Genomic DNA, 12138 nt, shown 5'->3' with positions numbered 1-12138 from the left:
ACCTAATTTATCATTAAAGTGTTGTTTTATATGTCCCAAATTTCGATACCAATTATTATTATTATTATTATTATTTGCTAAGCTACAACTCTTTTTGGAAAAGAAAGATGCTATAAGCCCAAGGGCCCGAAAAGGGAAAATAGCTCAGTGACGAAAGGGAATAAGGAAATAAGTAAATCCTGTGATATGTGTGTGTCATCCTCTGCCAGGAAAGATTCCGTATTCTCCTTTTTGTCTGACGATAGAAATTCCTTGAAAAAGGTTCTGCAAACAAGAATCAATAGTGTTAAGCCAGCCTATGTCGCATAAAATAAGCAATTCATTATTATTATTATTATTATTGTCATCATATATATATATATATATATATATATATATATATATATATATATATATATATATATATATATATATATTAACCACAATGGCATTTAATATAGAATTCTACGAGTGTTAGAGAATATATATCCACCTTTTCCCCAAAAATATATATAAAATATATTGCAGTTTAAGGCTTGTTAAAAGATGAAGGAACTATATGTCACACACACACACACACACACATATATATATATATATATATATATATATATATATATATATATATATATATATATATACATACATATATATATATATATATATATATATATATATATATATATATATGTATATATATAGCATATATATATATTTATATATTTATTATGATTATTATTGTTATTATTATTATTACTAGCTAAGCTACAACCCTAGTTGGAAAAGCAAGATGCTATAAGCCAAAGATATATAGTTGGAAAAGCAAGATGCTATAAGCCAAAGATATATATATATATATATATATATTATATATATATATTATATATATATATACATTGTGAATTGTACTGGTATTGTACATCAATTTCACTTTCGGTTTGTTTGTTTGTTTTTCCAGATCCGGCGCATTAAGGCGGCGGAGGGGGCGGTGGGCGAAGGAGCTGTTCAGCAGGGAGAGGTCTCCTCCTCCAAACCCACGTTATTGCCAAGTCAGCGGATAGGATCCCTTGTATTAGAGGTGAGTTAGCATTCTCTCTCTCTCTCTCTCTCTCTCTCTCTCTCTAGTCATGTGTACATTTCCTCTTATGTATTTTTGTGTTTTTCGTTATTTTTGATTTAGCTCTCTCTCTCTCTCTCTCTCTCTCTCTCTCTCCTTTGATTATTTGTACATTTTCACTTATTGGTTTTACGTTATTTTTTATTTTATAGTTTTTTTTTTTAATTAGATTTTCCGAAATTATACTGGGGCTGGGGAGGCTGTTCAGCGCTGAGGTACTTCTTTTGGGAAATTAGAGTGAGAAGCTGGACACTAAAATGGAGGAAAGGAAGTTGGAATGAAGTTAAACTAGAAGGCTAATAAGTGGATGCAGGAAAGGGCTTACTGTGAGAGATGTGAGGTGTACTGATGGCATTTCAGGGATTTTGTGTACTGGATTTATTCCCGTAACTTAAAAGAAAAGACGTCATAGCCGGTAAGGCTATATTATACAGCGTTGGAGCATTAGGTAACCGGAAATGTTATACAGTATTTAGACAATGGGTAACTGGATAAGTTGTCAAAGTCAAAATAATGTATTATATTGTATTATACATCATTGAGAGACAGGATAACCGGAAATGTATTGTTTTTGCAACCCTAAGGGTTTATTCATTTTGATTTATCTCTTGAGTGTGATAAGATTTCTGGGAAGTCTAAACCTCCTTAAACATGATTTCAATGTATTGAATATGAGATTACTCGAGTGCCATATGTGGATGAAATCATGGTGAGGGGTAGATGGAGATGGTTCGGGTATGCTCTTCGCATTCAACACCAAACATTGAGCTGGGTTCCAAAAAGGCACTAAAAGGCTTAGAAGGCCCAGGCCTAAAAGGCTGAGGACTATGAAGCGTCAAGTAGGAGAGGATGAATGGAGAAGTATTAGATTTAAAGCTCAAAATAGAGACGACTGGCGAACTCTGAGGCCCTTTGCTTCAATAGGCGTAAGAGGAGATAATGATGAAATATTATTATTATTATTATTATTATTATTATTATTACTTGCTAAGCTACAACCCTAGTTGGAAAAGCAAGATGCTATAAGCCCAACAGGGAAAATAGCCCAGTGAGGAAATGAAACAGGGAAAAACTAAATATTTTAGGAACAGTAATAACATTAAAATAAATATTTCTTATATAAACTACAAAATATTTAAACAAATCAGGGGGAAGATAAGATAGAATAGTGTACCCTCAAGTTAGATAACTTATATATATATATATATATATATATATATATATATATATATATATATATATATATATAGCTTGTGTGATTTTAGTTAATTAGACCGTGTAATAAAAAATCGACTTCGTAACTAGATGAATTCAGGGTGATTTTATAGCTATTTTAATGTTACGTATTAAATTCTGTCTATAAAAAAACTCCCCCCCCCTCATTTAAAAGGTTGCTCATTAGCGACAAATGCAAGGATCAGATCAATTCCCCAGAGACTGACCATGTAGGCTATACCAAAGATCAGCTCTCATCTTCACCTAACCTAGCACCAGGGAGGGCCAGGTAATGTCTGTCAATGAATATTTTGAATTCCCACTTTTTTAGTTTTCCTTGCAATGCCATTTGGGAATCCAGTTTTTCAAGCTCTGAAATTCTATTTTTGCTTCTATTTTCCTTTCCCCGGAATTTTCTTCATATCAAAAGGGGCACATTTGATTCTCCTAGTTTTCAGTGGTTTATTGTCGTCAAGTATTTTAAGTTAGTGGTACGTAAGGTGGACTGTAGGCGTTAATAAATGGTATTTTGGCTTCAGCTGCACCTGTTCTTCCTGTTCTTCAACTTCTCTTGAAATTTTCCCTTTTTTCTATTACTCACTGGGCTATTTTCCCTGTTGGAACCCATCCTGCCTTGCCAACTAGGGTTGTAGCCTAGAAATTAATAATAATAATAATAATAATACAGTAATAATAATAATAATAATAATAATAATAATAATAATAATAATAATAATAATACTGTGTAGTCTTAACTTTACTTACCTCTGTTACTGCTTCCTTTCTGTTCAACTTCGTAGTGCAACATCGCCTCAGCACTGATTGGTCTTTAGATTAATATATTTTGAAATAAATGTATCCGGTTGACGAAAACTCTTGTGTATGATCTTGATATGAAGTAGTATGATTCGTGGTTTAAAATGTATAGTAAGACGCTGTTTGACGTATATTTGTATGTGTTTAATGTGTATGATAAATATTACGATTAATTTTTGCATTCAATGTTCCCGTTTTGTGTACTCCTATTAGCTTCCCGTTTCTATGTAAAGGGACTAGAATTAAATGTCCCACAGGGTTTGTTATGGATTGCGAAGTTTCATTTATGTTTTGATACTGCTTATCGATACCGATAATTTCCTTTTAAAAAAGAAGTGTCATTATGAAGGGAATGAAGTCTGTTCGCCAGCATGTCGGGGCCACCTGTCTCATAATCTGTTCGTCTGGTGGTGGTAGTGGTGGTGGGGCAGTGAAAGTATGCAAGTCTATCACCGTTTCGTTTAGGCATAATTTCTTTTTTGCCGATATATTGATGTGTTTCCGTTCGACGGAATAAAGCAGAATTGTCTCTACGTGAGACATTATGACGTGTGTATTGAAAGGTGGTAACGAGTTGGTCATAATGTGGTGGCAGGTGGTGACGGGAGATGGCGGCGTGGAACTTACAAGAGAACCATGGAGCCCCTACACTGCCGCTCTCACCTGCTCATGGGAAACGCGCACACACCCACTAACACTTGTTTTGTGCATGCCCATCTGCGCAATTTTCAATCATTTGATCCTAGCTATTAGTCGTTCGAATAATTAATCATACACATGTCCAGTGACAATTCATTTGAGAGGCTTCAGTATGAAAGGAATGAAATAGTTAGAGCGCGAAACTTTTTGTGGAATCACTCCTCTGAGATGCCAGATAGCACCTTTTTTTCCCAAATACAAAGCATTAATTTTCTTTCTTTTTCTACGAGTTCACTATGACATTGTTGCATACATTGCTCTATGTAAAAGTTCCAAAGCGAGAATATAGCAGCAATTTACCGAGAGTAAAAGCGTCAGCATTTCTCCATCGCTGTCGTATTTCGTAATCATGTTGGAATGTTCATGTGTGCTTTTCCCGTTATATTTGTGTATTTAGGCACAAATGCTATACTGAACACCACCGCCAACGGTGTTATCGTAAGTAATGGGTCCACACTATCAGTAAAACAAACTTTGAAGTATTATTACATACTAATTAACCGTTGTCATAGAGATCTGATTTTGCGTTTTCATTAGATGAATGTGACGTGGTCTGTCGTTGCCTAACATTTGGGAGTTACGGGTGGTAGTAGTTGCTGGAACTTGGGAGATGTGTATTTTGTGAGTTTTTGCTTTTGCCTTTTGAAATTATTTTAAGCGTGTTTATTATGACGTCTGTTCACTGCTTTCATATGCATACAATCCATGCTTCTCTCTCTCTCTCTCTCTCTCTCTCTCTCTCTCTCTCTCTCTCTCTCTCTCTCTCTCTCTCTCTCTAACCCCGAGTGCATTAAAACTAACACTAAATTAGACTTTTCAAACATATACACAGAAGGTTCATCAATATCACTTTGAATCTCCTTTCACACATTACATTTCGTCTTTATCAAGCAGGCCTGCATTCCATTCTTTCCACTTGATCAGGCCGTCTCAAATTACTCTGAGCTATTCTTTCATCTATGCTAACCTTATGACCACTCCTACGTATCTTTACGTTTCTCAACCTATGAGTTATTTTACCACGTGAAAATGCAAACAGTTTATGTGGGCAGATTGAATCTCGTTTAATTTGCATTTCACATCCACACTTCACTCCCATAAAGGTGCTTTGGTCTAGCCATCACCTTTGGTTTCTAAATAGAACTCTCAACTCCGTTCGAACATGCACTACAAATTAACCACTTCTGTTAACCACCATACATGCTAACATTAATTTCTTCATGATTTTTTTCTTTTACCGTCTTTACCTTACTCTTTCTCACATGCACCCTCAAATTTCTCCTGTACACTCTTCAGACTCTTACCAGAATCTTCTGTTTATCTTCACTATCCCCAGTTGTCACAGTATCATCCACAAATATATATCCAATCAACATCCCACGAATTTTCACCTATATCTACTGGCTTTTCGTTATTATTATTATTATTATTATTATTAGTAGTAGTAGTAGTAGTAGTGTTATTTGCTAAGCTACAATCGTAGTTGGAAAAGCAGAATGCTATAAGCCCAAGGGCTCCAACGGAAAAAATAGCTTACCGAGGAAAGGAAATAAGGAAATAAACTACAAGAGAAGTAATTGAGAGTTAAAATAAAATATTTTAAGAACGGTAACGACATTAGAATAAATCTTTCATATACAAACTATAAAAACTCAAAAAGAAAAACTAGAGGAAGAGAAACTGGATAGTGTGCCTGAGTATACCCTCAATCAAGAGAACTCTACTCCAAGGGAGTGGAATCCTATGATGTGTCACCATCATCATCATCACCTCATACGCCTATTGACGCAAAGGGCCTCGGTTTGATTTCGCCAGTCGTCTCTATCTTGAGCTTTTAAATCAATACTCCATTTGTTATCTCCTACTTCACGCTTCATAGTCCTCAGCCGTGTAGGTCTGCCTCTTCCAATTCTTCTAGTGCTTTCCCAGTTGAAATTATGGGGAAGTAATCTCTCTTGGGAAGTAGAGCATGGCCGAACCATCTCCATCTACCCCTCACCACGATCTCATCCACATATGGCAGTCAGGTAACTCGGGTTATCTCTCTCTTATAGTTTCGTTTTTAATCCTGTCCTGCCATTCAACTCCCAATATTCTTCTGAGGCTTTGTTCTCTATTGGATATTGTGTACAGTATACTTTTTATTTTTAATTTGGGGTTCGATACAGTACACAAAAACTTATGTACATTTTGTATGTTGTACAATAATTTAAACTATTAAGGGAAAAAATGATATGTGCACTACTGTATGTTCAAAGCAATGCGAGGCTGGTTCGTTTTTAAATCTGCCTAGTAACCCATTAACTTGGGTAGAATATTAGCATGATTATATTTAAAATCTGCATATAGGGCTGTGGTGGTGGCCTATGTGGTAACGTTCCTGACTGGTGATTGCCAGACTGTGGCTCGAGTCCCGCTCAAACTCGTTAGTTCCTTTGGTCGCTGCAAGCTCACCATCCTTGTAAGCTAAATATGGGTGTTTGGAGAGCCTCTAGGAGCCTATTAGTCTATCTGCTGAGTCATCAGCCGCCATTGTCTGGCCTTCCCTGGTCATTGCTTGGGTGGAGAGGGGGCTCGGGCGCTGATGGCTCTGATCATATGTATATATGGTCAGTCTCTAGGGTATTGTCCTGCTTGTTAGGTCATTGTCACTGTCCTTGGCCTCATGAGTGGCCTTTGATAAAAATATGTCTAGAAATTCTTAGATTGTTGTGTATCACACGTGGTTTGTCTTATAATTTTTCTACAGCACTTTAGTTCTTTACCTTTCGTGGATTATTTTTCATGTTCTGTCATTTTCACGACTAATGTAATGTACTTTACATTTGAATTACGAGTATTGTATTATTGAGTAAAATGAAAAGATAATGTAAGTTCCTAGTGAATGAAAGTTGTGTAAACAGTTTTGACAATTATATATATATATATATATATATATATATATATATATATATATATATATCTATATATATAGATATATATAGATATATATATATATATATATATATATATATCTATATATATCTATATATATAGATATATATATAGATATATATATATATATATATATATATATATATATATATATATCTATATATATATATATATATATATATATATATAGATATATCTATATATATATATATATATATATATATATATGTGTGTGTGTGTGTGTGTGTATCCACATGTTTTTAACCATCTCTTTTACTTGGGTTTTTTAGATTTACTGACATTCTTTTTCTTTCTTTTTAAAATGTAATTTAGGAAATTTAGGATTTTATGAAATTTCATCCATTTTGCCATGTCAGCAAATTCAAAATTATATATTATTGAAAATAGAAACCATTAGTAAAGTCTTGATTAATGAAAATTTTCGGATAAAGATTACAATTTTTTTTGTAGGTTCTGAATTTTATTAAATACTTATATAATTTCTCGATGTGTTTGGTAACAATTAATATATCGATTTGTACAATACCAGATTCTCCTAAATGAACAATTAATTGTTTTCAAATTGAAAATATAAAATATATGATATTATTTCAGAATAGGCGAATATTATCTCCTTTTGATGAAGTCATTTCAACAAATTAATTATTTTCAAATTGAAAATTAAAAGTATATTAATTTAAAATAGGTAAATATCTCCTTTTGATAAAGTCATTTCAACAAATTAATTATTTTCAAATTGAAAATTAAAAGTATGATGTTAATTCAAAATTGGCGAATATTATCTGCTTTTGATAAAGTCATTTTACCAGATTAATTATTTTCAAATATGAAATTAAAAGTTTGATATTTAATTCAAAATAGGCGAATATTATCTCCTTTTGATAAAGTCATTTTAACAAATTTTTATTGTTCATTAATGAGATCTGGAAAAACATATTTTTAATGTTTCTATTTCTTTATTTGTATGAACACTCTTACTACATTTTAAAATGTATATAGTTTTCTTTATTTGCCTAAATTGTTCATTAATGAGATCTGGAAAAACATAATTTTAATGTTTCTATTTCTTTATTTGTATGAACACTCTTACTACATTTTAAAATGTATATAGTTTTCTTAATCTTTATTTGCCTAAACACTTTCTTACTGCCTTTTAGTATATCTTTTTGGAGTTCCTTACTCAGAATTTAAAAGTATACCCGACTGATATTTTGACCTTTTTTGGGGGGGACTTATTGAATGACAAGTCCTGTGAGCAAGGTCATCAAGAGAAAATGTTATCAATATTATCATTGTTTTATGGTTGTTGACTTTTCAAGCATCACAGTTTAGAAATAATAAGGTTTAGTTATTATATTGAAATCCATGTATATACTGTATATATAAACTTTGATTCTCTCTACCATTCAGAACAATCTTGATTGTCAGTCTGAGTAATCTTAATTCTCTCTGTGTCAGTCAGAATAATCTTGACTGTCAGTCAGAATAATCTTGATTCTCTGTGTGTCTATCAGAAAAACCTTGATTCTCTCTCTGTCAATCAGAATAATATTGATTGTGTCAGTCAGAATAATCTTGATTCTCTCTGTGTCAGTCAGAATAATATTGATTCTCTATCTGTCAGTCAGAATAATCTTGATTGTATCTGTCAGAATAATCTTGATTCTCTCTGTCAATAAGAATAATCTTGATTCTCTCTGTCAATAAGAATAATCTTGATTCTCTCTGTCAATAAGAATAATCTTGATTGTATCTGTCAGAATAATCTTGATTCTCTCTGTCAATAAGAATAATCTTGATTGTATCTGTCAGAATAATCTTGATTCTCACTGTCAATAAGAATAATCTTGATTGTATCTGTCAGAATAATCTTGATTCTCTCTGTCAATAAGAATAATCTTGATTCTCTCTGTCAATAAGAATAATCTTGATTCTCTCTGTGTCAATCAGAATAATGTTGATTGTGTCAGTCAGAATAATCTTGATTCTCTCTGTGTCAGTCAGAATAATATTGATTCTCTCTGTGTCAGTCAGAATAATCTTGATTTTCTATATGTCAGTCAGATTAATCTTGATTCTCTATCTGTCAGTCAGAATAATCTTTATTCTCTCTGTGTCAGTCAGAATAATATTGATTCTCTCTGTGTCAGTCAGAATAATCTTGATTCTTTATCTGTCAGTCAGAATAATCTTGATTCTCTCTGTCAATAAGAATAATCTTGATTCTCTCTGTCAATAAGAATAATCTTGATTGTGTCAGTCAGAATAATCTTGATTCTCTCTGTCAATAAGAATAATCTTGATTCTCTCTGTCAATAAGAATAATCTTGATTGTGTCAGTCAGAATATTCTCTCTGCCAATCAAAATAGTCCTGAAATTTCAAACAGCATTGTGACCCATGTTTGAAACTTACAGAATATTTGCCTTTTTTTTCATAATTAATGAGAGTTTTACTTTACCCTTGCAGGCGCAGTGATCTCGTTAAACTTCTTTGCAATAATATTAATGACAATAAACCCTTTCAGGCTCTGGGTGGTTTTTTGTCTATTGTGAGCCACGACGGTAAGATAGAGTTTGTCTCGGACAAAGTAAGCAATTATATCAAGTTCACCTCCGAAGACCTTACTGGGAAGAGCATCTACAACATTATACACGTGGGCGATCATGCCAAGTTTTCTTCCTCTTTTATGTCAGTAGGTACGGCCGTGCATCTCAGAGAAAGAGATTTTTTTCCTTTATAATTTCATCCACAGAATGTCCAAGTTCGTATAGCTGTCTTTTGTACATTTTGCATAAGAATTATCTTTATTTTTCGGCGTTGATAAATTGTTTGTTGCATATAACAAATCTTTTCATTTAAGTTTTATTTTTTTTTTATATAAATTCTTGTCCTAAACTGTATGCAGAAAAGTGCAACATCTTTTAGCAGTTCAATTCTAGTGATCTAACAGAGAGGAGTTTCAAGAATGTAAATGATATGATGATGACATTTCTCCACTGTGGTTTCAGCAGACAGCTTCTTGTGTGTATATGTTATAGCGTATTAGATAAAATAGAATGTAGTGTAATGAATTGATGTTTTGATGTGTCTGACATCTGACGAGTGGTGTTCTTTTTCCAGGCTGGCCAAGTGAAGCTAGCGAAGCCTCGCGAAGTCGAAATTTTAATTGTCGCCTCCTGGTCAAACCTCCTGATGACCAGGAGGAGACTATGGAAGAGAAGCAACAGCGGGTATCACAGTATGAGAATATGCAGGTAATGAACTTTGATGGGGTCATGATGAGAATGTGCTGGCAATGAAATCTGATGGGGTCATAATGAGAATATGCAGCTAATTAACTTTGATGTAGGCATAATGCGAATATTCTGGTAATTAACTTTGATGTGGTCATAACAAGAAATTGCAAGTAATTAACTTAACTGTGGTCATAATGAGAATATGCAACTAATAAACTTTGTTGGGGGTCATAATGAGAATATGCAGGTAATGAACTTTAATTGGGTCATAATGAGAATATGCAGGTAATGAACTTTAATTGGGTCATAATGAGAATATGCAAGTAATGAACTTTAATTGGGTCATAATGAGAATATGTAGGCAATGAACTTTAATTGGGTCATAATGAGAATATGTAGGCAATGAACTTTGATTGGGTCATAATGAGAATATGCAGGTAATGAACTTTAATTGGGTCATAATGAGAATATGTAGGCAATGAACTTTAATTGGGTTATAATGAGAATATGTAGGCAATGAACTTTAATGGGGTCATAATGAGAATATGCAGATAATGAAATTTGATGGGGTCATAATGAGAATATGCAGGTAATGAACTTTAATTGGGTCATAATGAGAATATGCAGGTAATGAACTTTAATGAGGTCATAATGAGAATATGCAGGTAATGAACTTTAATTGGGTCATAATGAGAATATGCAGGTAATGAACTTTAATTGGGTCATAATGAGAATATGTAGGCAATGAACTTTAATTGGGTTATAATGAGAATATGTAGGCAATGAACTTTAATGGGGTCATAATGAGAATATGCAGATAATGAAATTTGATGGGGTCATAATGAGAATATGCAGGTAATGAACTTTAATTGGGTCATAATGAGAATATGCAGGTAATGAACTTTAATGAGGTCATAATGAGAATATGCAGGTAATGAACTTTAATTGGGTCATAATGAGAATATGCAGGTAATGAACTTTAATTGGGTCATAATGAGAATATGTAGGCAATGAACTTTAATTGGGTCATAATGAGAATATGCAGGTAATGAACTTTAATTGGGTCATAATGAGAATATGCAGGTAATGAACTTTAATTGGGTCATAATGAAAATATGTAGGCAATGAACTTTAATGGGGTCATAATGAGAATATGCAGATAATGAAATTTGATGGGGTCATAATGAGAATATGCAGGTAATGAACTTTAATTGGGTCATAATGAGAATATGCAGGTAATGAACTTTAATTGGGTCATAATGAGAATATGCAGGTAATGAACTTTAATTGGGTCATAATGAGAATATGCAGGTAATGAACTTTAATTGGGTCATAATGAGAATATGCAGGTAATGAACTTTAATTGGGTCATAATGAGAATATGTAGGCAATGAACTTTAATTGGGTCATAATGAGAATATGTAGGCAATGAACTTTAATGGGGTCATAATGAGAATATGCAGATAATGAAATTTGATGGGGTCATAATGAGAATATGCAGGTAATGAACTTTAATTGGGTCATAATGAGAATATGCAGGTAATGAACTTTAATTGGGTCATAATGAGAATATGCTGGTAATGAACTTTAATGAGGTCATAATGAGAATATGCAGGTAATGAACTTTAATTGGGTCATAATGAGAATATGCAGGTAATGAACTTTAATGAGGTCATAATGAGAATATGCAGGTAATGAACTTTAATTGGGTCATATTGAGAATATGCAGGTAATGAACTTTAATTGGGTCATAATGAGAATATGTAGGCAATGAACTTTGATTGGGTCATAATGAGAATATGCAGGTAATGAACTTTAATTGGGTCATAATGAGAATATGCAGGTAATGAACTTTAATTGGGTCATAATGAGAATATGTAAGCAATGAACTTTAATTGGGTCATAATGAGAATATGTAGGCAATGAACTTTAATAGGGTCATAATGAGAACATGCAGATAATGAAATTTGATGGGGTCATAATGAGAATATGCAGGTAATGAACTTTTATTGGGTCATAATGAGAATATGCAGGCAATGAACTTTAATGAGGTCATAATGAGAATATGCAGGTAATGAACTTTAATTGGGTCATAATGAGAATATGCAGGTAATGAACT

The 12138-nt window shown here is 33.0% G+C and overlaps 1 protein-coding gene across 10 annotated transcripts in view; it reads left to right on the top strand.

Annotated features, from left to right (window-relative positions):
- The window catches only part of LOC137629737 (nuclear receptor coactivator 2-like), a 250735-nt gene that overhangs the window by 160166 nt on the left and 78431 nt on the right, over positions 1–12138 (top strand). For 9 of the 10 annotated variants that reach the window (XM_068361326.1, XM_068361323.1, XM_068361332.1 and 6 more), the window contains 3 exons: positions 938–1057; positions 9308–9479; positions 9904–10037. In XM_068361326.1, coding sequence (XP_068217427.1) covers positions 938–1057; positions 9308–9479; positions 9904–10037 — 426 coding nt within the window. Of the gene's footprint in view, positions 1–937; positions 1058–9307; positions 9480–9903; positions 10038–12138 lie in introns of those variants that run through there. The other variant, XM_068361331.1, reaches the window with a different exon arrangement.

Source organism: Palaemon carinicauda, chromosome 37 (assembly GCF_036898095.1).
Source record: "Palaemon carinicauda isolate YSFRI2023 chromosome 37, ASM3689809v2, whole genome shotgun sequence".
In the NCBI taxonomy this organism is placed as follows: Eukaryota; Metazoa; Arthropoda; class Malacostraca; order Decapoda; family Palaemonidae; genus Palaemon; species Palaemon carinicauda.
This window is presented reverse-complemented; position numbering and strand designations above follow the sequence as displayed.